This window comes from Fomitiporia mediterranea, assembly GCF_000271605.1.
Source record: "Fomitiporia mediterranea MF3/22 unplaced genomic scaffold FOMMEscaffold_8, whole genome shotgun sequence".
NCBI lineage: Eukaryota > Fungi > Basidiomycota > Agaricomycetes > Hymenochaetales > Hymenochaetaceae > Fomitiporia > Fomitiporia mediterranea.
Window position 1 is genome coordinate 360,800 of NW_006760393.1, and position 25,809 is coordinate 386,608.

Genomic DNA, 25,809 nt, shown 5'->3' on the forward strand with positions numbered 1-25,809 from the left:
CGTGCTTCATTGGCTATCCAGAACGTTCTCTCCCGTTGATGCACATTGTTGGATCAAAACAAGACTGGAACACCCACGATGACACAGATCATCGTCTCACCTTCCACCGCCTCCCGTTCTCTCGGTGCAGCGGGCCTAGGCTCCTTCTTGGATGGTGTTATTCTTTACGGACTCGGAGCACTCTGACTGGCTCAAAAAATGCTGTCCGTCGGTCCCATGGATGAGAACTCTCTCGCTGCTAGGGGCATGCACACCGGACGCTATTATTCACTGCGAGTAGGCATTTTTGAAACGCGATTTTGACTGGATTGGAGGCCTATAAAACCCCTTCAGATCGCTTAGTTATTCTGCAGACTCTCGAGTGTCTCTTGTCAGTCGAATCATCTCTCCTCTCATCGGCCGCATAGCCAAGATGTTCAAGCTCGCTGTTGCTACCGTTGCTCTCGCTACTACTGCTGCTGCAGCCAACTATAAGCGCGTTACGTGTCCCGACGGTATTAACACTGCGACCAACGAGGCTGTACGTTAGGCTTGTTGACTATTGACTTATTGGAACTGACAATAATTTGGTTTCAGTGTTGTGCGTTCTTTGCCCTCAGGGATGATTTGCAGAACAACCTCTTCGAGGGTCAATGTGGGGAGGATGTACACGAAAGTCTTCGACTGACCTTCCATGATGCCATTGGTTGGTCTGGTTCGAAAACATTCAAGGGAGATGGAGCAGACGGTTCAATCATCTTGTTCAGAGACACTGAACTAGCCGACCCCGCCAACGCTGGAGTTGATGACCCTGTCGATGCCCTTTCACCATTCTTGACGCGTCATGATGTGTCTGCTGGTGACCTTATCCAGTTTGCTGGTGCTCTCGGTATCACGAACTGTGCTGGTGCACCTCGCTTGGAGTTCCTTGCGGGCCGACCGAATGCAACCTTCCCGGCTCAACAAGGAACGGTTCCTCTGCCACAGAGTCCGCCTGATGTTATCCTTGAACGTATGGAGGACGCTGGATTCAGCGATGCAGAGACAATTCATTTGCTCGTGAGCCACACAATTGCACGCTCCGACACGTTGGTTCCTGGTCATGAGGCTGTTCCATTCGACTCGACACCATTCACGTTCGACCCTCAAATTTTCCTTGAAGTCCTGCTCAAGGGTACCGGTCTCCCCTTCGATGTCAACAACACCGACGGTGCAGAAGTCGACTCACCGCTCCCTTCATCTGGCGAGATGCGTCTCCAGTCTGACTTCGCTCTTGCTCGCTCCGACCGCACTGCTTGTGAATGGCAGTCCATGGTTGGTGAGTATCGGCTGGTTATCAATTTTAGAGCCAATTTACTGATTCACCACCAGCGGACCAGCAATTGATGATGAGCAACTTCCAGGCTGCTATGTCGAGGCTCGCCATTGTTGGGCACAATCGGAACCAACTCGTCGACTGCTCCGAGCTCATCCCAACACCGATTGCTCCAGTTAGCTCTGCTGCTACGTGAGTACTCCGTTTCTTCTATGGAAATAGGTTCACTGACTTACATTTCATTTCCAGGTTCCCTGCTGGCACTAGCCCAGACGACGTTGAGCAAGTCTGCCAAGAGCCATTCCCGTCCCTCGCTATTACTGGAGGCCAGGCAACTCAGATCCCGGAGTGCCCTGACGGTGACCTCAACCTTGCCGACTGCCCGTCTTAAACACGACTACCAGAGTTCCTTGCCTTCTTGAATTAATATTTTCTGCCTTGGTTTATGGGTCTCGTGAAGCTTGTTATTTACTGGGTTCGTTGTGAGACATGGGTATATCATCGTTGCATTGAATTATCAAATGGTTTGATCTAGTTTGGAGTGCGTGATGATAGAAGTTATGTTGCCAGAATCGAGAAGCGGCTCATCCGATAATGCTAAGACAAGTAATACAGTTACTGCACATCAGGCGTAATAACCTAAGATCTTCTCGGACGAGAAATTGAACTAGAACTAAGGAAGCACTTTATAAATCCGTGTCTCTGGGTCAAATGCAAACTGGATATACTCTGTACTCCATGCCATTGATTATCCACGGCCATAGGACTCTGAAAGCACTGCATCCAACGCGACATCTTGCGTGCATGGATGTGTTGCCCGTCCGATCTGCAAAGTTAATCAGAGTGCCGCCCAGTTAGTACCACGGTGGGGGACCACGCGGGAATCCTGGGTGCTGTGGTTTTTCATTGAGAATTTTTATTGAGGCCGTACCTAAGGATTGATCAGTATTTGAAGCATAATTTTGCAAGTATGGGATTGATTCTTGTGTCTACTAGTGGTACCTTCTTTTATTATTTATTTAACCACTCTACTAAACAGGGGATTTGCGAAATTTACGAGGATCCGCCAGTTTCCATCTTTGGGCAGAATCAATTTTTTTTATTTCTTACGGCTAACCTTCATCATGGAGTCTCGAAAGGTAGGGATTCTAGGTGAGAGTGCGTCTTGTACCTCTCCAGAAAATTAGTTTATGCCAGACTGAAGCACCATGCGCAGCCATGAAGCCAGATAATTGAGACAACCTCTAACAACTCATGCTCAGGCGGTGGTCAACTTGGGCGTATGCTCGCCGCCTCGGCGTCCTTGTTCAACATAGACGTAGCAATTCTCGATGTTGGAGATCACGCACCAGCCAAGCAAATAGTCTCTTCACCTCCTCACTTAGGTCATGTCGATGGGTCCTTCTCCGACCCGGAGAAGATAAAGCAGCTCGCAGCAAAGGTTGACGTCCTGACCGTCGAGATCGAGCATGTCGATGTCACCGTACTAGAAGAGATAACGCAATCTTCAAGAATAATAGAAATACATCCGAGTCCTGCGACAATCCGCATAATTCAAGACAAACTTCAACAAAAACAGCACTTATCTGACCATGGGCTATCCGTCGCAGACTATATGCGTGTGGAATCGACGGCAGAATCAATTGAAAGTGCAGCCGCGCATCTCGGTTTACCACTCATGCTGAAGAGTCGGACATTGGCGTACGATGGCCGAGGAAACTATGTTCTACAGGATCTGACTAAAACGAACGAAGCTGTCGCAGCTTTGGGTGGGAGGCCGCTATACGCCGAACGATTGGTGTCTCTGGCCAAAGAACTCGCCGTCATGGTTGTTCGCACGACTTCGGGTGACATTCGGTCATATCCCGTAGTTGAAACAGTGCACAAGGATAATATTTGCCATATTGTCTATGCACCTTTCCGGCATTCAAATCCGGACGTTGCGATCAAGGCACGAGCATTAGCAGAAGAGACGGTTAGGACTTTTACAGGTGCCGGAGTTTTCGGCGTCGAGATGTTCCTGTTAGACGATGGTGCGTACGGAGTATTTACCGTAGCCTCACTGTTTAATCATACTGGCATAGATACTATTCTCGTCAATGAGATTGCTCCACGACCTCACAACTCAGGACACTACACCATAGAGGCATGCTATACTTCGCAATACGAGAATCATTTACGTGCAATTCTTTCCCTTCCTCTCGGATCAACGGAGCTCAAAGTACAGAGTGCAATCATGCTCAATCTTCTTGGATATTCGAATTCGATGAGCGAAATAACTCGCGTTGCGCACGCCGCTCTTACTATCCCCGGTGCATCAGTGCATCTTTACGGCAAACGCGAGTGCCGAAAGGGTAGAAAGATGGGCCACATAACTCTCGTTGGCGATTCTGACGCTGCAGTTCGCGAGAATTTGCGTCCGCTCCTTCAAGCTCTTCCGGATGCAACCCCCGAATCCGTAGAAATGTATGCACCACTCCTTCCAGAACCTAATTCTGGAAAATCTGCATCCCAGCCGCTTGTGGGGATAATAATGGGCTCAGACAGTGACTTACCCGTGATGATCGCGGCTGCACGCGTACTCGACTCTTTCCGTGTACCATACGAACTAACGATTGTCTCTGCGCACCGGACGCCAAAACGTATGACTCAGTATGCTGGTAGTGCGGCGGGTCGGGGATTGCGTGTCATTATCGCCGGGGCTGGTGGAGCCGCACATCTCCCAGGTATGGTCGCGGCAATGACACCACTCCCAGTGATTGGTGTCCCAGTGAAAGGAAGCACACTCGACGGTGTAGACTCCTTACACAGCATCGTGCAAATGCCGAGGGGCATCCCAGTCGCAACAGTTGCTATAAACAACAGTACAAACGCCGCTCTTCTTGCAGTTCGCATTATCTCTGCGAGCGTTCCAAGTCTACTCGAAGCCATGAATTCGTTCATAAAGAAACAAGAAGAGGAAGTCTACACCAAGGTCACTAAGATCGAAGAAGTCGGCTGGGAGAAATACGGGAAAAGCTAGGCAATAAAAAGTAAAACTGTGTATCGCTGCCCAGGATATGAAGGGTAAAAATATAGTGCTGCTGTACAATCTGTACAGACCTTACTTAAACAGTTCGTGGACCGTTTACAACAGGGTGTTCGTACAAAAAAATGAATAAAGCCACAAGAGAGAAGCAATAAGCAAAAAAAAAAAAGATAGTGAAGTTTCCCTGGAAGATATTAGTGAGGCATTCGTGCAGTCATCGCTTTGTAGTCCGTAATCTTCTGCTCCATGACATCGCGAACAATACCACACATGCAATGGCCTTGCCAAGCGCCGTTAACCATAGTAAAGTAAAAATAGCGTGGGTCATAAATGTCGTCGTCCGGTGCGGATAGGAACACCTCTCGCACGCACGCATCCATATGTTTATAGAACCTGGATTGTATTAGAATTAAATAATCTTGTTCCAAAAAAAGATAAACTTACGATTTCTCGGTATTAGGAAGCCAGGCCTCTTGTTTCTTCGCCAGGAAGGAAAGGACGGAAGTACGGACATGAACGAGCTCCTCCGAGGCAAGGAATTGTTCTTTACAATCAATGAACAGGCGTTCCTTTGCTCTAATCAGTGGTCGAAGGAGGAGAGGGTTGCAGCCAGTGAGCTCCTCGACAAACTTCCGTTCATCGGGGCGAATAGACGGGAGAGTCTTGACATTGTGTTTCCACCACCAGTTCATTTCTTCCTGCATATATTGAGTGTCAGTATTGAGTAGCAGGACTAGTGCCGAACAAACCTCATCATAACCAGCGTGCATGGAGAATTCTTTGACATTCGTACGCACTCCTGGTCGTACACGATACGACTTAGATTCAGCCGAGGCACTGAAGGCGACAAAGTTGCGAGCAAGCAATTCATCGAGCCATCCTCGCACCTGGCCCTTCCTCTCCCTGTCTGGATCATTCGGTACAGTGTCAAGAGCCTCGCGTTGATCGAGCACGAAGAAAATTAATCCTTCCTTACGCCAAGCACGGCAGAAGTCGCGCACTTGCTCAGTCCCGGTCCACGCATCCATTGTGCTTGCATATTCTGGAAATGCGAATTGCAACGCAGCGCGCATCTCCATGAAGAAGCTTTCGAGAAGATACACGCAGTCCGGAATATATACGACGCGCTTGCCTTCGTGCAAAAGCAAGCACGCTAATGCTGCCAGTACATGCGACTTCCCAGTTCCAGCACAACCGTGCACGCAGACTTTCGAGTAGGCGCGAAACGGGTCCTTCTCGAATTCAGCGGTACAGTCATAGACGCGTCGGAAGACATGCCGGCCCATAAATGCGAAGACAAGAGTCTTGGACTGACGCTGAAGATTAAACCGACCCGGTTGTCCAGACGTGGTGTGCGGAAAAGGAAGCCAGATTAAGTGTCGTGGATCTGAATACCGAGCAGGGGGATCTTCGGGATTCTTGTTTGAGATGAAGCCGCGTCGAATGGCACGTTCCTCCGCTATAATAGCTGCCAGTCAATTCCTTTATCAATGAAACATCAGGAACGAGCCCACCTTCGAGCTCTTGCATGATGGATGATAGGAGGAAACTCGCGGAACAAGGGTTGTGTCGCCGAAGAGGTTAAATGCCGCACCGCGTCTCGTTGAGAGAATCCAGGAGGCAGTTTACCTACAAGCGCGGCACAGTCATGTTTTACATACGGAATATGTATGGTAATTAGCATAAGTTAAATTAATATTCAACAAGATGGACGTACGGAACACCAATGGTTGTGTACTAAATGAGAAGTTGAATGGAATGGATACGCGCCCGCGAACCAACTGACGCGCCTAGATCACGTGCTTGACTTCTACTTTGAATTAATTAAAAATTTGCTACTGAAGCCTCTTAAGTACGCCAAACCTTCGTCTGAGTTGCTGGATGAAAGCAGATGGTCACCCATGAAGACAGGAGGCGAGTAGAACCAAGAAGACTTACCACGGCGCAGAACAAGCCTCCGTCGTTCGAGACTGGTCGTGATGTACACAGTTTCTTCCGTTCGAACAGACATGCCATTCCGATTGACGGTGAATATAAATCCCAACCTTATGAGCGTTCCGCTGACAAGTATTCGTAGCGTTAAAAGCTCTTAGGAATCAGCTAACCATAAAACCTAGCGAGTCCGTGATATCCACTCAAGATGCTCGCCTTACACTGCTGAAAGAATGGCTGGAACTCTCGTCTGGAGCGCAAGATGTTTTCGCGGTGCTTGAGAAGGGAACGCAGGTATGCCGGCTAGGAAATTCTGTACGAATATATTTGCTCATTTGAGTTTTTGAAGCCAGCAGTGATGGCGGTTTGCTTATCCTTGCTGGCATCTGTCTTAACGTTAACGTCGCAGCACTTCATCTATCAACCGCTTGGCCAGCCCATTGTCAAAATATTGCTTTCATCTCAATGGCTTCGGAAAATCAACAGCTATCTCTCTGGCTCTCAAACGGAACTATGTCTCACGTCACTGAAACTATTGAATGCTATGTCGAGTTTTGCGGGAGGGAGAGATCAGAAGGGTCTGTTAGAAGCTTTCAATTGGGATATAAAGGTATGCTTTGACGCTATGTTTTATATATCCTCTAACTCCCGGTAGAATTTCCATAAGCTCCTTTACATGCGGCGCAGAAAGGAGAAGGACCCCGGCTATGATATTCTTGCTAAGCCGGATATCCGTACTCTGACCCTACAGTTCATCCTTTCGTTCATCTCGTCCGCCTCCCCGATAAAAGCTGCGTTCTTAGAACAGCACCGCGATATATTTCTTTCATTATTTAAGGGTCTCGACGCAGACCCTTATCCAGTGATACAGTTTACCCTCGAGCTTTTATGGACGAAACTATGGCAAGACCAGAAGATAAAAAGAACGCTGAAAGTTGGTCTGTTTGGAGAAAAGACTATCCAGCAAGTAGGTATCTAAACACTTTCTCCGAGCTTTCTGACTAACGGCTTGTCCAGCTTATTAAACTTTACGAGCGTTCTGAGCAAGAGGGATCGAACGCCGGCCAAGTTCCAGCTGATGTTGTACATCACTTCCTATTGGCAATTTGCACTCATAGAGGGATAGGAGTCTGCTTCAATGATAACGGGTGGTATCCTCGAAAAGAGAATGAAGGTGACACTTTGCAGAAGAAAGAGAAAATATACAACAAGATTTTAGCAAATGTCTTGAAAATGCTGAAGATCTCGGAGGACGCTCGTCAGCAGGAATTAGCCCTAAAGATATGTCGAGCGTGTCCGGAACTTGTTTCTGGATATTTGCCTTCCATTTCAATTTCGCTCGAGCCTCGGCTTTCATCCAAGTGGCTGGCTAACATGGCCTTCTTTGGTGCTATCGTCTCTTTGCCGGTGCCCTTAGAGAGTTTCTATCTACCGAATGGTATAGCTGGCTCATCGTCCACTCCCGCTCAATGCGCCTATAGGCCCACACCACCTCCTCTCTCTACCGTGGTTGATAATGTAATCCCATCAACGAGCTTGAAAGCATATCTCTCAAGAGGTCTTCAATCATCACATCCATTAGTGCAGCATTCTGCTGGACTTGCACTTGTACAGTCTCTCACTAAGCTCGATTCCGTGCGAAGGGCTTTTCGTTTGGTTGAGAAAGCTCTCGAAGAGGACGAAATAGACGGTCAATGGTGTCGTCGGCGGAAGGAAGTCGAGCGGGAGGTCCGAAAGCGTATACCCGAGATAAGTGTGGTGATTGCTTTCTCCAATGCATGGAAAGGGGTGGAACAGCAGACAATAAAGTCTGCAATGCTCTCTGAGCTGTCAGAGAGGCTATTATGGCTATACCATCTCTGCATGCCATCCCTTGTGACCGAAGCCAGATATGATATTGCCAAATCACTCCAAAGTTTACTTGACGTCGAGACGCCAGACGCGCAGATTTCTTCGGAAATTGGCGGATTGAACCGATTGCGCCAGCTCCATGTCCTTCGTATGTTGACGGAAAGCGACCTGTTTGTCTGGCATGCCAAATCAGGTAAGCCTTCTGTTATATATCACTCCTGCCAGGCATTCATCTTCCAACAGTTCCCTCAGCGTCATCAAATCTCTTTATTCTTCTTGATCTGTACCTCAAATCGAAGCATTCGACCATTCGCGAGGCCGTTCTGACACTCCTCACGCGGTCACTGGGAGATAGTTTATTGTTCCAGCACGACCTGGAGGAATTACACACCTGGCTCAACGCTTTACCAACAAACGTTCGGCCCGCGGGTGTGGAAACTCCTGATGGTGCACCTTTAAAGGATGAACGCGACTGCGTTGTGTCCTTTTTAGACTCATGTATGCAACGCTGCGCGAAGACACCGCATCGATACATTGACGAAATGAGCACATTCGCAACACCAGACGCAGCTCAGCCATTGAACGCCAGCCCTCTTCTGATCACAGTTATTGAGCAATTCAATTCGCGGATACGGAGCAAAACCTTCGAGCCATCGGACGCACTTGCGCTAACGACCTTCCTAAGGAAGGTAATCGTGGGATTACTCGGGAAACAGTTTGATTTAGCACCACTGCAAAATATTGCTAAGGGCTTCATGGAGTCTGTGAACGGTGGCGATGTGCTCGTGGAGTTTCCGGTGGTGTCTTCTGCACTCCAGAAAGAATGCGTTATCTTGGACAATTGTTTTGCATGGTGCAACTCAACTTTGCAAGCGAAAAGTCTCGTGTCGGAACCGACAGCTTCGCAGGCGGTGAACGATTTCGTATCACAGATCGAGAAGCTCCAAGACTGTGAGCGTTATCACGGTATCTCTTCCGTTCATATAATAATATAATTTTGATCTTGGAGCAGCACGGACAGAGTCAGCCGAGTCTCAGGCCTATGAGCTGGTTGACTGGATACGCTTAGTTGATCAGACTGTCTCTCCGGCCATCGTGGAGCGTGTTGCTTCTGTGGTCAGGCGTCTACATCCCCCAGCGTTATATATTTTTCCCCTTCACCTATCACCTGGATCTGGCTTATTGTGGTCACTTCCGGACGACGACGTTTCACGATGGTAACTTTCTTTTTCTCTCAGCTTTCATCGTTGATTCATATTTTTCCTGTTTAGGGTTCCGACAGATTGGTTACTTATGCATACTACCGAAGAGCTGCTATCAACTCCTCGTATCCTGAATTTACTTCGAGTAACTTTGGATAGGGAGCGGAGGACACGCTATGATTATATATGTCTTATTGGACTTCTCATGCATCGTCTTCGCGTGCAACACGCTCAAGCCAACCTAGTCCCTGCATTGCATGCATTCAAGGTTCTACTGCTACATGCAAAAAGGGATGTCACCTTGACCGAGTTCAATGCTTTGAAAGAGTTTGTCTGGGTGGCAAAACCAGAATTGAAGCTACTTGCGTGTCATGAAAACTTATCTGACTCGGTGATAACAGGTGAGTTTCGCGGCGTAGACAGGGTGGCATAGTTAACTAGTTTCCCTAGCCATTCAGCAAGTTGCGGATGTCACATTAAACGCAACCTCAGAATCAGATCGATCTCTTGTTTCTCATATATGCAAGCATTGGACTGCAAGGATCCTGGATGCTTTGAGGCAAGATTCGTTGCAGCAGGTTGGTTTACTGACCAATGCGAAATAGTTGCTCTATGTATCTAACCATTACTTGTAGCTGACCGTGTCGCTCATCTGGATACCGTTCATGTCTCTCGACGACCGGCTCGCCCTTATCGAACAGCTGCTGCCTTCCGGCCCTCAACGTGTTATTGGTAATGACAATCGCCTATCCTCTGTGGATGCTCTACTATCCTCTCTTGTGGACAATGACGACAGCAACTTGTCAGTGTGGTTGAACGACCACTTAGCAGCATTTATTGCTTTTTGGGATGCCTTACCATCAAACAAGGTGCTCGGGCGAATTATTTCACGATCCGTTAACCACAGCATTCCGCTCGGATGTGACAGCCTTGATGTTGCGACGGAAGGCACGATGCTGAAAAGCGCCGTTAATACAGCAAATGCACACTGGGCGGCTCGTCTCCTGACCCCGTCTGAAGCTGTTTCAGTTGATAAATTACTTCGCGGGACTGAATGGAGCGCAGACGTGTCTAGTATTGTTGCATCGTTGATTTATCGCACATCGTATGCCCGCCGGTCATTCTGGTCGTGGCTATCTTCCGGTGATCCATCTCAAAAGCCGCTCCTTATACAACTTGCCCCTGCCATTCATGCCTTTCTCGATTCCAGTTCCGATGCCGACCTCTCCGATGCGGCCAAAGATCCCTTCTTTACTCTATTATTCAAAGCATTGGCTAAGGAGTTCTGCAGAAATCCTGCAAGTAACCGTGTTGTATACTTGTTCACCTCTTGCCTGGCAAGGATGATAAGATGCTCTTTGCCAAGGGATGATCTAGTTCGGATATTATCAAAACAGTTGTCAAATATGCCATCCACCGTATTACATCTCGAATCGCTTCGCTTGGTACATCTTATTCATACTTATGACGAAGATGGGATTACTCTCGTAGAAGCGGTACTTGAACACGCATTACAATTGGCAGTACGGCATCTGTCCGAAAGCACGGATACTCCTAGCATCAATATACCGTCCCTCGAGGCAATCAGTGGGTCATCTAAGCCTATAATTCTACGATTTACTCACAGGAACATTTCAGCTGACCTAGTACGACTTGGAAAGGGCGTTGCTCAACACTATGCTGAACCCGTCATTGCAGCCGCCATTCGCCACCATCTTTGCCATGCTCAATGCATGTTTTTGGCAGAAGCCCTCTGCGCGAATATCAGTATAAAAGTAGGCACACGTGTTTCTTCGAGACGCTAATTGTCTCATCATTTATGCAGCCCGTGAATGTTAATCGCCACCTACAAAGCATTCTCCAGAATCCACAATTCGATAACGTGGCGGCATCAGACATAGGGTGCGAAGAAAGAGATGCACTCACAAGGCTTCTGTCGACTCTATTCTTTAAACATCCAGTCAACACATGCCAGCCTTCTCATGTCGAACCATTGATACGCTTGTATACAGGGTCATTGTCACCTGAAGACCGTCGCCTCGTTTCCATATTCCAACTATTCGAGGAACAGAGAAAGACTTCTGCTGCGTCTATCATGTGCCGGTGGGCTCAAACAGGATCTACTGATCAACAGACAAGCTTGGATGCAGTGTTGGGATTGGAAGCTGTACGCGTCTTCCGAACGTGTTTATCGTTCCCTAACAGACGATCTCTATCCCGGACCAATGGCGACGAGGTGGTCATGTCCTCGGCGGAAGACAGGCTGGTTTACGACCCCATCTTTCTACTGCTACTCTTTGCTCAAGTGATGGCTGAGCGTCCGCCACAATCCGCACTTTCCTGGGTATCTCTGTTCCGGACAAATATCGCGTGCCTGGTAGTACGGTGTCTGTCGTCAGTAGATCACGCAGTTCGCAGGATAGCCATGGCACAGCTAGGGATCTTGTATGAGCTTATGCAAGTTAGTACTGTGCCGCATTTTCTTGCGTATCAAGGCTGAATTTTTGCCACTAGACCGCGGATATGCAAGAGAGGGAGCACATTCTCCATGTGCTTGACATTTTACGAGATCAACTGCGAAGTCCATCGGATCAGTCTGACGAGAATGTCTTCTATCTTCCCTCCTACATAACCCTGGTCCTTGCACACTCAATTCGGGGCATCTTCTATCCGTCAAATTTCATTTACCCAATCACAGCACGCTTCTTACTACAACGACCTGAATTGGATGTCAAGGACGTCCCGATGCTATATAGTATGCTGTACAGCAGTGGGGACGATTGGAAGAAAGAACGTACCTGGATGGTGCGCTTCATCTCGGACGGAATGCTGAGTGGCGAAGATTGGCGACTGCTAAAGCGTAGACATACATGGGACCTACTTGCAAGCATGTTTCAAGGCGCACATGATGACAGATCGCTACGACATTCAATCCTGGATGTGAGGCATTTATTAATCTTGCGCTCTGTGGTATTAATATGCCTACGTCTAGGTCCTGGCAAACTTGACTTGCTACATGCAAGCGACAAGCTCACTCATACTTCGTTCGTCTCTGGTACAATGGATCGAGATGCACGTTATAACGTCAAGACCCGACGAAAGCACTGCATGGGTAAAGATAATCGAGAACATCCTCGTCGTTGCAGACTCCACGCATATAGAACAAGTCACAATGGGGGAATGGCAACTTAGTCTATTCAGATGTCTAGCCCATCTAGTCAATGATGCAGGTTCGTCCTTAATGAATGTTGGTAAATATCGCAATGTTAAAACTTTTATTCGTCTAGACGTTGTATTGCTACGCTTAATTACTCGTGCCATGGCCAGAGTCACGACTGAAGGGCTCTCTCACTATCCTGGAACTTCTTATGCTTTGGAATCTGCTCTAACGAGCCTCCAGAAGTTTGAGGATTCAGATGATGTCTCTCTGCCCACCGGCTCCGGATATCGCGGTAGTAGCAGACAAGTCGGTCTTCTACCACACCGTAGTTTCGGGTTACATCAGCCAATTTTCCAGAGCGACATAGAAACTTGGGGAAAGACGGTTGAAAGCCTGTGGAGTATGTCGTTACGACATGATATTCGAGGCCCTGTTTGGGATCAGCTAAGTAGTCGCATTCTGTTGTGGAGGGCGATAGCTGGTGAGAGGGAGACGCCAGTGGGTGAATGGGCAAGAAGGCAGAGTGTAGATTGTTTGTCTTCGGCTACGCATTCTGCATAGATACGCATTATGTATAAACACCTTTACTACCTAGAGATTGTAGGCTTATGAGACCGTGAGAATTGGAACGCCGATTCGCTTGTCCCTGGTTTTGCGATGCATTATTATGATCAAACTCAGTCCCGATCCCAACAGCCAGATCTATAACTACAGTACTTCAAAACTTAGCTATGGTCCAGGAGGTCACACTTGACGATTGTACAAGCGGCTGCCAAACGAATAAGGCGAGTCTGAGTTATAGACTATCCTAATGTATCACGGTTTTATGAAGCTCAAGACCGTATATTCACCGTACTCCGGTCGCAACCTGTACTTCTCTAGATGAGATGGCATCCTCATCTAATGGCACGCAAATAAACCTTCTCATGAAATGCGAGAACCTCCAGAAAGTCGGTGGTAGGTAGTTTTCTCTTGATAACTAGATATGATTAATAAGCACTTTCACTACGATGTGTTATTCCAGCTTTCAAAATCAGAGGAGCAACCAATGCAATCACCACCCTCCTGCAAAACCTAGTAGAGACGAACCAGAAATATTCAAACTTGACTGTCATCACACACTCCTCAGGAAACCATGCACAAGCACTCGCATACGCCGCTCGAGCGCTCGGAGTCTCCTGTCAAGTCGTCATGCCCTCCAACTCCGCCTCCGTCAAAAAGGACGCTGTACGCGGCTACGGAGCTATAATAACAGAATGCATCCCAACTCTCCAAGCCCGTGAAGATACCACAAAGGAGATAATCGACAGCCTTCGAAGTGCTAGCCAAGCCGTTGAGTTTATCCCGCCATACGACGATGTTCGGATTATCGCGGGGCAGGGAACACTCGCTTTGGAATTCCTCGAGCAAGCTAAAGAACTCGAACACCCATTAGATGTACTGATTACCCCAGTCGGTGGAGGCGGTATGCTCTCTGGCTGCGCCGTAGCAGCAAAGAGCATCGATCCAGGAATCTTCGTCATTGGTGCAGAGCCCGCCGCAGCTGACGACGCCCACAAATCATTTTACTCAAAAACCTTCGTTCCAGCCGTAAATCCCAACACCGTTGCCGATGGTCTACGCACATCACTAGGCCAGATCAATCTCCATCACATCCTGAAATACGTCGACGCAATCTACACTGTAACTGAGGAACAAATCATGTAAGACTATCCATACCGTTACTTTATCTGTAATACCGTTGCTGATCCTACTGAATGATCTCTGTCCTCTCAACTACATAGTCGAGCCATGAGGCTAGTATACGAGCGCGTGAAACTCGTTATCGAACCAAGCTCCGCGGTTACCTTGGCCGTCGCTCTGTACTCACAGGAATTCCAAGCAATGCTCAAAGAGCTAGCCAAGAACAGAGGTAAAGGTGACGCGGACCCGTTAAATGTAGGATTGGTGTTCAGTGGAGGAAACGTTGATCTACTTAAACTTAGTGCTCTTTTTTCATCTGTATAAATGTTATGTCTAATTTGACGATTTGAACAACAGCGACTTACTAAGTAAGCATTGTACTAACCTTGCCCATCTAAACAGCTTGGCATAGTAATATTAGAATGCAGCCAAGGTACAAAGTCATTTTGCTACTAGAAGCAGGTACTGATTCACTCCCATAGCTCTAGAATGTGGGAGGCAAAATATTTCAGCCAAGTCGTATCTTCAATTAGGTTGACGGTTCGTACAAGGCTGAAGGGCCGGTCGAGGCAATACTGGCACACAAGTCAAGTGAAGAAGTTCGAGTGGTTGTGAAAGGTCGTTTTAAGCAGTTGCATCGGCACGTCCATACGATTTGGAGGATGGTTTCCCCTTTAACCAGAAGTGCAACAAGAGTAGCAAACTCATCTAAAATCTGCTGCAGCATAAAACGTCGTTGTCCAAAGGTGTTCCTTGATTTGAACCTTGTTCTGCGTTGAAAGTAGTTGAGTCGAAACGTAGCGAGGATTTAGTCATACATTTTATAAATGCGCAAAGGGATCACAAAAGATATGCAACACCTAAAGCGACACTTCACGAACACCATCCTTATCAACTACCTTCACCTTATAGTTAGATACACCGTCAATTAGTCGCTTTGCAACCTCATCAATGCAACGTTTCAGCGTCGCCAAGCCTTCTTCAAGAGTAGCGTCGGGATTATGGTATCTACGAAGAGACAAAGTATAAACACCAGAGCTCGAAGAATCGTGCACGATACACATACCTATCCAGCAAACTGAGCACAAAGTAACTTCCATAACCATGTGCCGCGAACGGAACTTCCGCAAGAGTTCCAAGATAGTCTATCCAATACAAATTTGGAGTTCCACCAAGTTCCTCCTTGCCTTCCTCAATAGCAGCAGCACTCGTATCAAAGCCTCCAACCAGGAGATTCACAGCGTATGGGGAACGCGAACGAAGGGAGTCAGCAAGGGCTCTTCGGATCCACGCTGCAGCTGAGGAAGGGCGCAGCTCGTGATGGTGTCGTATTTGGTGAAGACGCAAGTTGCGCTCTATGTATTCCGCAAAATGTACGGTATCACCTTGAGTAAAATCAGGAGGTTATATGACTGCTGCAATACAAGAGTCTCTTGTGAACACACCTGGTTCACCAGAGTAGGTCATGACAAGATGAGGACCAAGAGTCTTCGTCTTGTCCTCGTCGGATTTCATCTTCACGATTGAACGCGCCACCTTCATGTCGGCAGCGACAAGGACGTATCCTTTCCCAACGAGGGCGAATGAGCACTCCATGATGGTACAACGTAAGAGAAAGGATGGTGTAGAATGGGAAGGTTGCGCGTTGAGTTCTGAGTACTTACGCGTCTTGACGCGCGTCGCTCCTGCCTATTCTGGAGCGTCGATCCTCTTGCATAATCCATTATCTGGCACAGACTTTTATTTTGCGATTCTATCAATTATCTACCACTACACTACAATCACATAGCCTCACGTCTTCTTGGAGTAGAGCGCAGGATGGTATCAACCCTATTAACGTAGCCAGTGGTCAAAAGTAATTCACCAATCACGAAAAAGAATATTCCGAACCTTAGAATCATCTCCGTTGCTTCACTAGCGCTGATCACAACCTGCCGTTTGAGCTTGTAACTCTCTGTTACTCCAAGTCTTCGCATAGAAGCAATTGACCCTTCGTTCATATCAAGGCCCGCATCTCGTTGTCCATTATAGTGTGCCGCGCGCAGACGACTGACAAGATCGCTTGAATCGAAGCCAGCGTTGTCTGCCAGGATGATTGGGATCTGACGCAAAGCTCGAGCGAAAGACTCGACAGCAATCGCTTTTTTACCCGCAACACGGCGAGCAGCTGCCTCTACCGCGCAACTCATCAGCATTTCAGCGCATCCACCTCCCAGAGTTACGCGGGTCTCCTTGACAGTCTGGCTGAGCACAGAGAGAGCATCATGAAGCGATCGCTCCGCCTCGTCAACCATCTGCGTGGTCGACCCACGCAATACGACAGTACATGCCTGGCCGGCTGCGACACCAGAAAACTTGACCAACTGTAACACAGTGAGCTTTCACATCCACTTGACCGAGAGACATAACAAACCTTGTCCTCGCCAATCATAATTTCCTCGATGAGTTCGCATCGACCAAGCTTCACCTTATCCGGCTGTTCAAATGTACTTGCAATTTCTCCACCAGTTACGAGCGAAAGCCTCTCAACACCTTCAAAGTCCGCATGTTCAATCGTCAAAATGCCATGCTCAGCCAAAAGAGATTCAGGATAGTTATAGATCAACTGTCGGTTGATGAAACAGTTGATACCATGTGCAGCGATTGCTTTTACTTTGTCCTTCATTTTTTCACGTTCAGCACGTTCTAACTCGGCAAGCTTCCCAGTGCTGTCGACCTTCACTCGTGCGCCGAATATTTTGATTTTATCCGTGTCCATTGCTAGACGATTGATCGATCAAAACCAGTTAACGAACTACGTGTGAGGGTTACTTACAGGTGTTAGCAATGAGGATCTTCGCATTTTCGAGTCGCTTCGGGCAATTAACACCGATCTGCTTGTCCAGAATGAATCCCTCATCAAGATATGAGTCAGTCAGCTTTCCTCCGACTCTCTTTATGACCTGAATATGTTCTAGATCCGTCGAACCCTGCATAACATTCAGCGGAGATCTTCACGACAAGAACTGCTTTCCTTACCTGTAATCGAAGCACAGCATCAACAGCAAGGTTTGCGAAATAATCTTTATCCTGAGATAAAACTTTTGAAGACAAGGTTGTCCGCGCAATGTTGAAAAGGTCTTCACGGAACGTAGTAGGATCTGAACTTTAATCCGAAAATTTAAGTTGCATCAAATCAACAGGCAAGCAGGAACAGACTTACGAATGATCAACCGCAGCCTCCTCAAGCGCCTCCAACGCAGCAGCACTCGCTATCCTATAACCTTCCACAATCGTCTGCGGATGAATCTTCGCCATCACCAACTTCTCCGCCTCACGCAACAGTTCACTCGCAAGGACACACACACTCGTCGTGCCATCCCCAACCTCATCGTCCTGCACTTTTGAGATATTCACAAGAATTTTTGCGGCCGCGTTATCCAGTTGAATTGATTTGAGGATCGTAGCTCCATCATTTGTGACGTTGATATCTCCTGTCGAGCCTGATTGTAAAATTTTGTTCATGCCCTTTGGCCCAAGTGTTGATTTCACGAGGTCGCCGACAGCTAGAGCACCGACGAACGAAGAGAGACGCGCAGTCTCTGCTTTCTCCTCTGTTGCCTGCATGTATGCTTTTAAATTATCGATATATATCAGTAGAGAATATCAAGACTTACCTCTTGGCCGAAAATGTTGACAGACATTGTGGTATGCAGTACTCAGAACAGTCTATAGCAAGGACGTAGGCAAGTGTCAGTACGCGTAAAAACAAGAATGACCGCGAATGATCCCCAAATGTAGAAGATAATTCACACGTATTCTAAACCTGGGATATTTGTTACATTTTCTCTAATCACTCGCTCGCACATAAATTTAAATTATAGAGTGGCACACAACTAATGTTAATAATTCGCATGATAACTCAAACAAATAAATTAGGCTCCTTTTCAACTTTCGTGCAGCACGTTTGCATCGACGAGTACAAAACCACGATATTAATTTATTACTCATTAATTCACGGTTCGTTCATTACAATAACTTCCAATCGTCCCTTCGATGATGAGTTTACGTCCACTCTAGCAATAAAATACATCATTCTTCTGCAGGACTGCTTGCAAATACTAGCTGACTCGGAGGTAACACGTCGTCATCCTGATGTTCTAGCATTCTCGATACCTCCCGCATGTTAAGAATCATACGGGAAGTGATGACAGTATGAACCACCCGATGTAACCTACGCAAGCATTCGGTAAATGTCTGTCACTCTTATCACATTGTATGGAAGCAGCGTATCACTTACTCTAATAAGAGGGTACGGAAATCGCCCTACATTGACATCATAGTTAGTTCTCTTTGAATTCAGGTCGGAGCAAGAACAAGACAGCACTTACAGATTGTGCTACAAGTACAGCGTTTGCGAACGCCAGAGCTGATTCCTTCAGTCAGCAAATTTCATAGATAATAACAAAGCATAGACTCACTTGACATGCATATGAATGCCAACATGCCTGTTATGTTCAAGTTAGGGTACTATACAAAAATTAGCTAGGTCAAGAGTAATTACATACCATCCCTGTAAAAAATGGAAAGTAGTTTTCTTCCTCGGATTCCCTCTTGCCCTATTTGCTTGGATTGTTAGTGATTTCAGTGACAATGATTAATTGGGACATGCTTACATTGCCCTATTCCTTTGTAAAGTACAAGGAATGCAGCGCCTTGGAGTACTGAATAAACAACTGAAATAGCAGAGACTACTAATGTAATAGCTTACCGACTTCTACAATAAGTTGCCACACATACTCTAGGAAGCAAAAATCATGGAGTTTCTCTGTAACTGGGCATGGAACAATATCTGTAGCCTGGAGCCTGTACTGCCCTAGAAATAACAGATTGTTAACAGAAGCCTAATGTAAGAGTCTTCACTACTAGTATATATAGGACTTACAGATAATGTCCTTATACAGCAAGGTCTGTGTTGTACATATTACACCAAAGCCAAGCTAAGACAAATGACTGTTCAGAACGTGTATAGCAGTATTAACCACCTATTCTGCTCACAATAAGAATAAATAATATTATAATAGACATGTAACGTGCACCCCCGTATAGTGCATAAACCCGGAGTAGCACAATGGCTAGAAAGGCAGTCAAATGAGCAGAGAGGATGAAAGCAAATGCTAAGTCCGTAACCATTAGCAACAAGGTTCCCAATTGCAATAGAGGCTATTATACTATTAGTTGGAAATAAATACATATTATTTAATAATCCACTTACTAACAGTCACTGTGAGAGTAGCTCTACACGCCTTAAGTAAGAGGTTGTCAGTCTCCTTTGAAGATGGTTATCATAGACTATACAAAAGACATACTTTGATGCTTAACCCACTGTGAAATAGAACTGTGTATTTCATTAAATATACACTTAAACAATGGAAGATATACTATACTCACAACCAAGTACAAACGACATATCCACGAATGCTAGATATCTTGTCAAGAGGTAGAGTGCTTTTCCCAAATTCCACTTTGTGCACCAGATTAGATCATACTAATGTATTTTGTCAAAAAGAGCTGTGAACAATATATAAGTTACTTACTTCATCAGACAGTGACACAAGCCAATCATAGACCTGAAACAAAGAAAAGTCTTATTATACACAGTCTTGAAGGCTATAATTTAACTTTCCAGAAGAGCTGAGCTTGACACTGTTCAGGTGATCAGTACTTTGGCTAAGAAAAGGTAGAAACACTGATTTGTATACCTGTAACATACTTGAAAATGCATATGAGCCAATGTTTTGCTGACACCAATATTTAAAAGACATACACGATCTATTTCCTGGCGTGCTATTGATACATTTGTCAACGTAGTCATTGAGTTCCAGGTGGAGTGTATAGCCAGGCGCTTTACTACTGCAAGGCGGAGGGGGGGTCTGACATTACACATGCATAAGAGTAATCACATTAAAATGCTCTGCGTCTTGTACATTGATTCGATGATGAAATACGACTAGATTGCTCACACTGTCAACAAGTGAAACGATGCATATGCTCTTATTGATGGATATTTCCGGAACACAGCTGCTGAAGTTCCGCCATTGAACAGAGAAGTAGATTGACCAGAGCAGTGGTAAGGCACGACGTCTGAAACGAGGGAATTTGTTTTTCTGTTCAGGTACATCAGTATGGACGACAATATACTCATGCACAAGTTATTCTTCGCAGTACAACAATGTCAAATCCTTGATGAAATGCTGGAAACTGGATGCTTCTGCGTGTGAAAACGCCGATCATAGAACGCCGATTTCCAAGGATAGGTGTGCTACAACCTGTTGTACTCCTCCCATCTCAACCGCACCAGCGGCTCACTTGGATGGCTTCAACAGCTTCGCCAACCACGCAGACAGCACCCGCGTCAATACCGCCCTCTGTCTTCACGCTCCCACACACAGCACAGCTCGAGGCTTTATATACTATCATCCGTGATAAGAATACAACTCGGGGTGACTTTCTTTTCTACTCGGATCGAATAATACGATTGCTTGTCGAAGAAGGACTCAACCATCTTCCTGTTATTTCCAAGACTGTTGAAACGCCTACGGTACGCTTTTGGTTCTCAGAGCCCATACAAATGTCAAAATCGTGAAGTCACGAGACCAGTTCTGATGCTAAATCTACTGAAGGGTGCAACATATGATGGTGTCGGTTTTGAAGGCAAGATATGCGGCGTTTCGATATTGCGAGCAGGCGAGGTATCGTAGCTCCTGTCCCCAAATTCCACTTTATTTCCGAGCGCTCAGCATCTGTTAGGCCATGGAAGCCGGTTTACGAGAGGTCTGCCGCAGTGTACGAATAGGCAAAATCCTTATCCAACGGGTACAACTGGTTCTGCAGTGCTGTCAATCATAAATGTACTAAATCTCTTAATTTCGGATCTAGGATGAAGAAACAGCACAAGCAAAGCTTTTTTACGCCAAAGTCTGTTCAATTTCCTATTACAATACCTCCCGTAGCTAATAGCAGATAAGCTTCCCCAAGATATCGCAAACCGATATGTCCTCCTGCTTGATCCAATGCTCGGTTAATCACCATTTCCAAGCCATTTGCGGTACATTCTTTAATATCTATTTTGTTCAGCGACCGGAGGTTCTGCCATAAAGGCTGTTGAGGTTTTGCTCAGTCACGGCGTCCCAGAAAACCGAATAATCTTCGTCAATCTCGTACGGAACGACGAATAAAGTCTTTGGGCCTAAATTCTACTCACTTATGATTCCTTGGTTTCAGATATCTGCTCCGGAAGGTCTCAAGAATTTCTGCTCGAGATTTCCCCAACTACGTGTCATAACCGGCTGGATTGACAAGGGTCTTGATGATAAAGCTTACATTATCCCTGGCCTAGGTGATTTCGGCGAGAGAAGGTAATTATTTATGTTTTAGACATGATTTTGTTGCTGACCGTCAAGTAGATATTGCACTTGAACAATTCTCACTGCAATTCATTTTATAAGTGTTGACAAGGACAAGCAGACAACACCAACTCTGCAATATGTAATATAGTATCAATGAGGATCGAGTTGTATTCCTCGTTCCGGATTGAAATAGCTGTATATTTAACCAAACCTACAATTGCAACAGGAAAGAAAGGTATAAATAATTACGATGAACGGATGCAATACATAAGATAGCTTTAGCAGTCCGGTGTTTACGCTAAATTTTCCACATATAACGCATCTGACTAAGACGCCTCATCTGCGAAGAGGTCATTACGCGCAAGCTCTGCCTCTTGCGCGTCATGTTCTAACGGATCCGGACCAGTATCGCCCGTATTTTCCTTAACGTCACCATTTTCTGATTTTACTGGGTCAACACCAGACAAGGCGTCATTATCCATGGATTCCTTGCCTGGCTCTACCGTGGCCGTAGTCTCCGTCGTCGTCCCCTCGCTTGGATTAACCATCACAGTGCTGATCTCCTTCTCAACATCTGGTCTTCGCCCCTGTCCTTCATCGGGCCGCCCATGACTCTTGATGTCTTTCGCCTCTTCGCCGAACGCATTCCAACCCGGCTCTGCAACCGCTCCCCGACCCGTCGTCGTTTCCGCGTCGTTCGCAGCTGGAGGTACCTTGCCCATCGCATCTCCTTCAACGACAACCGCAGCGCGTCCGGCTTCCTCTCCGCCAACGACGCTCGCAGCGGGAATCGCAGCACTTGTCATTGGGTTCGCCGTGCCACCAACACCCAGGCCCTCATAGGCAGAATAGTCGATAGGGAAATCATTGCATGCAAAGTCCCACGTCTTGAGCCAGCGCGCCTTCTCGCACGCACCACGTGTCCATGGCCCGCCATATGCAAGCGGACTGAAGTAGCTAAAGCTCCAGATGGCGACAAGCAACATTCCTGCGGCGATATACAGGCGCACTCGTGGACGCAGTGAAGACGTCACGAGATCGAAGACAGTGCAGCACAGCAAAATCGAAAACCAAAGCGCTGGGAAATAGTGGTGCAGGAAGAGCTGCCGAGCCATCAAGTAGAAGGGGAAGTAATGCAATGCCCAGCCCATAAAGAGGAATCCACACATGTTGTCGTACTTTGTTACTCGTGCTAAAGGAAATAACATTCAATAACAATCTTTGATAGTCAGTGTAAAACGTACTGTTCTCAAAGTCACGGAAACCGCGCTGTTGACGAAGGATGAGAATACCTCGCACTCCTGCATATGCCAATACGGCTAACGTGCTAAGCCACCAAACTGTAGGATTACCCAGAAGATAGATTTGTCTATGATCCTTGACCCAGAAGTTCTGAGATGAAGGTTAGCACTGACGACGAGATCAGGACAAAGAACAACTGACAATGCCACGACGCAGTCTTGGCCATGCACTCGGTCTCGAATCGTAGGTGTGGCGATCCGTAAGCCCTGCGTTCGTAATCCACATCACCCTCTGTAGTTCGAAGAATTTCCCAAAGAAACCTGGTAGCTTGTAGTTGACTTTTTCTGCATCAGGGTTTACTAGATTGCTAGCTCAGTACATCGATAAGACAGTACCAGTATCACTCACATTGATGATGCATAGCAGTCTCTACATACCACAAGCTATTAGCCTTCTTCGCGTTCTTGTTACACGTTACTTCCTGTTGTTCATATCCCCAGTCCGGTAGCTTGACTTTATGCGAGAACAAATAACAATTCTGGAGCTGGTGTCTAAGCCGGAATACGGTCCTCAGCGTACGCAGGCGCTTTGAGCTTTCTGAATCCTCTCTCGCGCCGTGCTCAATCTCGACTACCCAGTTGTCATTTGCATCGCCTGGGAATGTCCAAGAACCATAACCGGAGACTTCGTTCTGGAAGTCGACCTCGGAGATAGGTGGGCGTACGTCGTGGGAGTGAAGACGCTTGCCTGTCGAAAGATGCTGCAATTTAATGACAGAACCGGTTGTTAGGTACTTGAGTGGAGCAGTTTCCCAAGATTCCCCCTCTGCAAACACATCAGCGGTGCCGTTCTCGATACGCCAGTTGTTGTTGGAGTCGCGATGCGGATAGAGAGTAATCTGCTGCTGCTTGCTACCAGTCGGGAAGTCGTGCGCATGCGAGTGCAAATAACCACCCTGAGTATTCAAATGCCGAATGGATACCTCCGAGCCAAATCCGACATCTGCGTAAGTGTCCTGCATACCGCGCCCACTGAGAGTGTGCTGGAATGCAGAACTCATGAACCCGTCGCCATCACCAGAGCTCTGGAGTAATTGGAAATGTATCGCAAACATTATCATGTAGAAGATGATTGGGACAGCAATGAGGCAAAGAGCTCTTGCGAGGAAATGCTTTATGAACAGACGAGGAGACACGCGAAGATCACCTAAAAGACGCCACAGCTGTAGAATCGTCGAAAATCCAATGGTAGCTATTGTAAACAGTCCGACCCATTTACAACTGACCACGGCACCCAGACCGAGACCCGAAAGCGTGAGCCATGTCCACCAATTCTGTGTAAATGGCTTATGCTTATCCTCATTGCAGAAGCCGATCCAAAAGAATGTCGCAAGAGCCGTGAAGAAAATGAGAGGGGAATCGAGAAGGATATGCCTTGATTGAGTTATGAGACCATTCTCAAATGTGACGAAGAAGGCACCAAGCAGAGCAGTCGTTGCACGACAATCCAGTGCACGAAGGGTAAGGTATGTTAACGGAACCAGGAATAAGCCTAATGTGGCGGGTACCATTCGCATTGCGACGTAAGGCACACCGGCCTCATAGACCTTCCCAATGTCCTTAAAATCGAAATGACCATCGTATCCAAATATAAATGCAGCGAGCGTAATGAGCAACTTGGCGAGGGGTGGATGAACGTCTACATAGTACTGCGTTTTGATGTATTTTGAGGCGAACTTGCCAAAGTGCACCTCATCAAAGCTGGACGTAAATCAGACAAAGTACCTCCGGAAAGCATAACGTTCACTCACACCACGCTATTGGGTCTGGATAACCTGAAAAGTCGGACACCGGCCGCAATAACCATGATAAATGCAAGCAACTTCCACTCGCCCATTGTTAGCTTCAGTCCTCCTGGTGGATGATAATTCCTTGGCTTTGGTGCAGCACCTTTGGAAGCTGCCGCTCTCCGTTCATCGGCATCCATATGTTCCTTCGCCGCATACGGAAAACGCTGCGTGTGTACTTGAGGTTGCATGGGCGGCGGCGATGGTGGCCTTCGCGCCCGAAAGTTGCTTTTCTCCATCTCGAATGGAGTACCGCTTGTCAACAAGCAAGAAAGTGCAGTGCAGAGAACTGACACTACCCTCGCCTAACGCGGAGTACGTTATCGTTGAATATAAGAAGGATACAAGCTGGATGATGCGCGCAAACCGGCCAGACACGTAGACTGCTGACGTAATCAATCAATATCTTTAGCATAGTCTTCGTGAATGGTAAATATAATATATTAGTTAGAGTGCCATAAGAAAGCACTGAGGTCGCTAGAACGATGCGATGAAGATGCATTGCCGTAGAATTAGCTAGAATTTGCAGGCGATCCTATGGAAGAATGATACAATGGACAGAAGCAGTTCGTGGGATCTATCGTAGCTATTGAATGAATGAAATGTATAACTAACTACAGAATATATAGATACAATATCACAAAGCAGGTCACTCGAAATAATTGATCACAATAGAATCGTAGTTCTCAGTTGCATAAGCCACAGCGCCACTAAAGAACTCCGTTGTAACAGCCCGCATCTCGCTATGTCGAATTCCAGGATCCAGCCGCTTGAACTTCATTTTACCTTCTTGTGTAATCGATCCAAGTGCAAGCATGCCGTTTCTTCCATATGGATCATTGCTATGATGCATGAGAACTAGAGACTGACCAGACAGCGTTGGCGGTGTCAGAGCAGAGTATGAGGCAAATGTCCATCCCGACAGTTCCAGGGGCGTCTCATCATCATCGTCATCACCATCGAATAACTCCTCCAAGCGTGGCAATGAGCTTTTCGAAGCCTCACTCGGTCTCGTCAAGACAAACCGAGCAAATGGAGAGCCCTTGGTTACTCTGTCCTTGTACAGAATAGTAATGTATATCTTCCGCTGATCCGCCTTTGCTTTCCAATGAAGAGTATTCACAGATAGTTCCGCTTGTCGTAGGCTAAACGATTTCGGTTGAAGGAAGATAGCGGCGGAAAA

The 25,809-nt window shown here is 46.8% G+C and overlaps 10 protein-coding genes across 10 annotated transcripts; 5 read left to right on the forward strand and 5 right to left on the reverse strand.

The window, feature by feature from the left end:
• Nucleotides 1–412: 412 nt before the first annotated feature.
• Nucleotides 413–1,685, forward strand: FmMnP10l (manganese peroxidase 2; the record flags this gene model as incomplete). Its single annotated transcript, XM_007267980.1, has 4 exons — nucleotides 413–520; nucleotides 577–1,297; nucleotides 1,351–1,486; nucleotides 1,544–1,685. 4 exons carry the CDS (start codon nucleotides 413–415, stop codon nucleotides 1,683–1,685), a joined length of 1,107 nt encoding a protein of 368 aa, XP_007268042.1.
• A 733-nt stretch (nucleotides 1,686–2,418) lies between these two features.
• Nucleotides 2,419–4,316, forward strand: FOMMEDRAFT_157872 (phosphoribosylaminoimidazole carboxylase; the record flags this gene model as incomplete). Its single annotated transcript, XM_007267981.1, has 2 exons — nucleotides 2,419–2,452; nucleotides 2,557–4,316. The coding sequence occupies 2 exons, from the start codon at nucleotides 2,419–2,421 to the stop codon at nucleotides 4,314–4,316; spliced, it is 1,794 nt and encodes a 597-aa protein (XP_007268043.1).
• Nucleotides 4,317–4,516: 200 nt separating this feature from the next.
• On the reverse strand, nucleotides 4,517–5,852 carry FOMMEDRAFT_157873 (uncharacterized protein; the record flags this gene model as incomplete). The annotated part of the gene is made up of 4 exons (XM_007267982.1): nucleotides 4,517–4,715; nucleotides 4,767–5,020; nucleotides 5,072–5,781; nucleotides 5,837–5,852. 4 exons carry the CDS (start codon nucleotides 5,850–5,852, stop codon nucleotides 4,517–4,519), a joined length of 1,179 nt encoding a protein of 392 aa, XP_007268044.1.
• Nucleotides 5,853–6,195: 343 nt separating this feature from the next.
• On the forward strand, nucleotides 6,196–13,099 carry FOMMEDRAFT_169024 (uncharacterized protein). Its single transcript, XM_007267983.1, has 15 exons — nucleotides 6,196–6,349; nucleotides 6,400–6,548; nucleotides 6,604–6,864; nucleotides 6,910–7,221; nucleotides 7,272–8,298; nucleotides 8,349–9,056; nucleotides 9,118–9,322; nucleotides 9,377–9,708; nucleotides 9,758–9,885; nucleotides 9,943–10,894; nucleotides 10,946–11,082; nucleotides 11,133–11,768; nucleotides 11,822–12,247; nucleotides 12,300–12,537; nucleotides 12,595–13,099. Exons 1-15 carry the CDS (start codon nucleotides 6,214–6,216, stop codon nucleotides 13,026–13,028), a joined length of 6,081 nt encoding a protein of 2,026 aa, XP_007268045.1. The 5' UTR covers nucleotides 6,196–6,213; the 3' UTR covers nucleotides 13,029–13,099.
• Nucleotides 13,100–13,354: 255 nt separating this feature from the next.
• Nucleotides 13,355–14,474, forward strand: FOMMEDRAFT_157875 (serine racemase; the record flags this gene model as incomplete). The annotated part of the gene is made up of 3 exons (XM_007267984.1): nucleotides 13,355–13,424; nucleotides 13,492–14,170; nucleotides 14,252–14,474. 3 exons carry the CDS (start codon nucleotides 13,355–13,357, stop codon nucleotides 14,472–14,474), a joined length of 972 nt encoding a protein of 323 aa, XP_007268046.1.
• Nucleotides 14,475–14,952: 478 nt separating this feature from the next.
• FOMMEDRAFT_110080 (20S proteasome subunit) lies at nucleotides 14,953–15,762 on the reverse strand. The gene is made up of 3 exons (XM_007267985.1): nucleotides 15,596–15,762; nucleotides 15,217–15,535; nucleotides 14,953–15,158 (listed from the first exon to the last, which is right to left on the reverse strand). Exons 1-3 carry the CDS (start codon nucleotides 15,744–15,746, stop codon nucleotides 15,011–15,013), a joined length of 618 nt encoding a protein of 205 aa, XP_007268047.1. The 5' UTR covers nucleotides 15,747–15,762; the 3' UTR covers nucleotides 14,953–15,010.
• Nucleotides 15,763–15,877: 115 nt separating this feature from the next.
• Nucleotides 15,878–17,857, reverse strand: FOMMEDRAFT_169027 (uncharacterized protein). The gene is made up of 7 exons (XM_007267986.1): nucleotides 17,807–17,857; nucleotides 17,353–17,750; nucleotides 17,169–17,295; nucleotides 16,966–17,119; nucleotides 16,564–16,910; nucleotides 16,041–16,513; nucleotides 15,878–15,980 (listed from the first exon to the last, which is right to left on the reverse strand). Exons 1-7 carry the CDS (start codon nucleotides 17,831–17,833, stop codon nucleotides 15,932–15,934), a joined length of 1,575 nt encoding a protein of 524 aa, XP_007268048.1. The 5' UTR covers nucleotides 17,834–17,857; the 3' UTR covers nucleotides 15,878–15,931.
• A 364-nt stretch (nucleotides 17,858–18,221) lies between these two features.
• On the reverse strand, nucleotides 18,222–20,004 carry FOMMEDRAFT_29602 (uncharacterized protein; the record flags this gene model as incomplete). The annotated part of the gene is made up of 15 exons (XM_007267987.1): nucleotides 18,222–18,363; nucleotides 18,430–18,455; nucleotides 18,521–18,558; nucleotides 18,611–18,659; nucleotides 18,698–18,702; nucleotides 18,806–18,853; nucleotides 18,901–19,005; nucleotides 19,075–19,129; nucleotides 19,188–19,264; nucleotides 19,320–19,352; nucleotides 19,405–19,459; nucleotides 19,499–19,527; nucleotides 19,581–19,677; nucleotides 19,727–19,759; nucleotides 19,957–20,004. The coding sequence occupies 15 exons, from the start codon at nucleotides 20,002–20,004 to the stop codon at nucleotides 18,222–18,224; spliced, it is 840 nt and encodes a 279-aa protein (XP_007268049.1).
• Nucleotides 20,005–20,502: 498 nt separating this feature from the next.
• Nucleotides 20,503–21,551, forward strand: FOMMEDRAFT_90548 (PRTase-like protein; the record flags this gene model as incomplete). Its single annotated transcript, XM_007267988.1, has 7 exons — nucleotides 20,503–20,730; nucleotides 20,813–20,881; nucleotides 20,940–21,005; nucleotides 21,069–21,107; nucleotides 21,158–21,209; nucleotides 21,267–21,349; nucleotides 21,414–21,551. The coding sequence occupies 7 exons, from the start codon at nucleotides 20,503–20,505 to the stop codon at nucleotides 21,549–21,551; spliced, it is 675 nt and encodes a 224-aa protein (XP_007268050.1).
• A 313-nt stretch (nucleotides 21,552–21,864) lies between these two features.
• On the reverse strand, nucleotides 21,865–24,865 carry FOMMEDRAFT_135090 (glycosyltransferase family 39 protein; the record flags this gene model as incomplete). The annotated part of the gene is made up of 5 exons (XM_007267989.1): nucleotides 21,865–22,730; nucleotides 22,783–22,930; nucleotides 22,982–23,139; nucleotides 23,189–24,540; nucleotides 24,591–24,865. 5 exons carry the CDS (start codon nucleotides 24,863–24,865, stop codon nucleotides 21,865–21,867), a joined length of 2,799 nt encoding a protein of 932 aa, XP_007268051.1.
• Between the last annotated feature and the right edge of the window lie 944 nt (nucleotides 24,866–25,809).

What these genes read in the sequence shown, in the direction of transcription:
- FOMMEDRAFT_169024 (XM_007267983.1), top strand. Translation starts at nt 6,214, where the DNA reads ATGGTCACCCATGAAGACAGGAGGCGAGTAGAACCAAGAAGACTTACC. An exon ending in GACGACGACGTTTCACGATG is followed by an intron (nt 9,323 to 9,376) that starts GTAACTTTCTTT and finishes TTTCCTGTTTAG; the next exon opens with GGTTCCGACAGATTGGTTAC. An exon ending in CCATCTAGTCAATGATGCAG is followed by an intron (nt 12,538 to 12,594) that starts GTTCGTCCTTAA and finishes TTATTCGTCTAG; the next exon opens with ACGTTGTATTGCTACGCTTA.
- FOMMEDRAFT_110080 (XM_007267985.1), bottom strand. Translation starts at nt 15,746, where the DNA reads ATGGAGTGCTCATTCGCCCTCGTTGGGAAAGGATACGTCCTTGTCGCT. An exon ending in GACCTACTCTGGTGAACCAG is followed by an intron (nt 15,536 to 15,595) that starts GTGTGTTCACAA and finishes ATTTTACTCAAG; the next exon opens with GTGATACCGTACATTTTGCG. An exon ending in GTGCTCAGTTTGCTGGATAG is followed by an intron (nt 15,159 to 15,216) that starts GTATGTGTATCG and finishes GTCTCTTCGTAG; the next exon opens with ATACCATAATCCCGACGCTA.
- FOMMEDRAFT_169027 (XM_007267986.1), bottom strand. Translation starts at nt 17,833, where the DNA reads ATGTCTGTCAACATTTTCGGCCAAGAG. An exon ending in GAGGCTGCGGTTGATCATTC is followed by an intron (nt 17,296 to 17,352) that starts GTAAGTCTGTTC and finishes TTCGGATTAAAG; the next exon opens with TTCAGATCCTACTACGTTCC. An exon ending in TTATGATTGGCGAGGACAAG is followed by an intron (nt 16,514 to 16,563) that starts GTTTGTTATGTC and finishes ACTGTGTTACAG; the next exon opens with TTGGTCAAGTTTTCTGGTGT.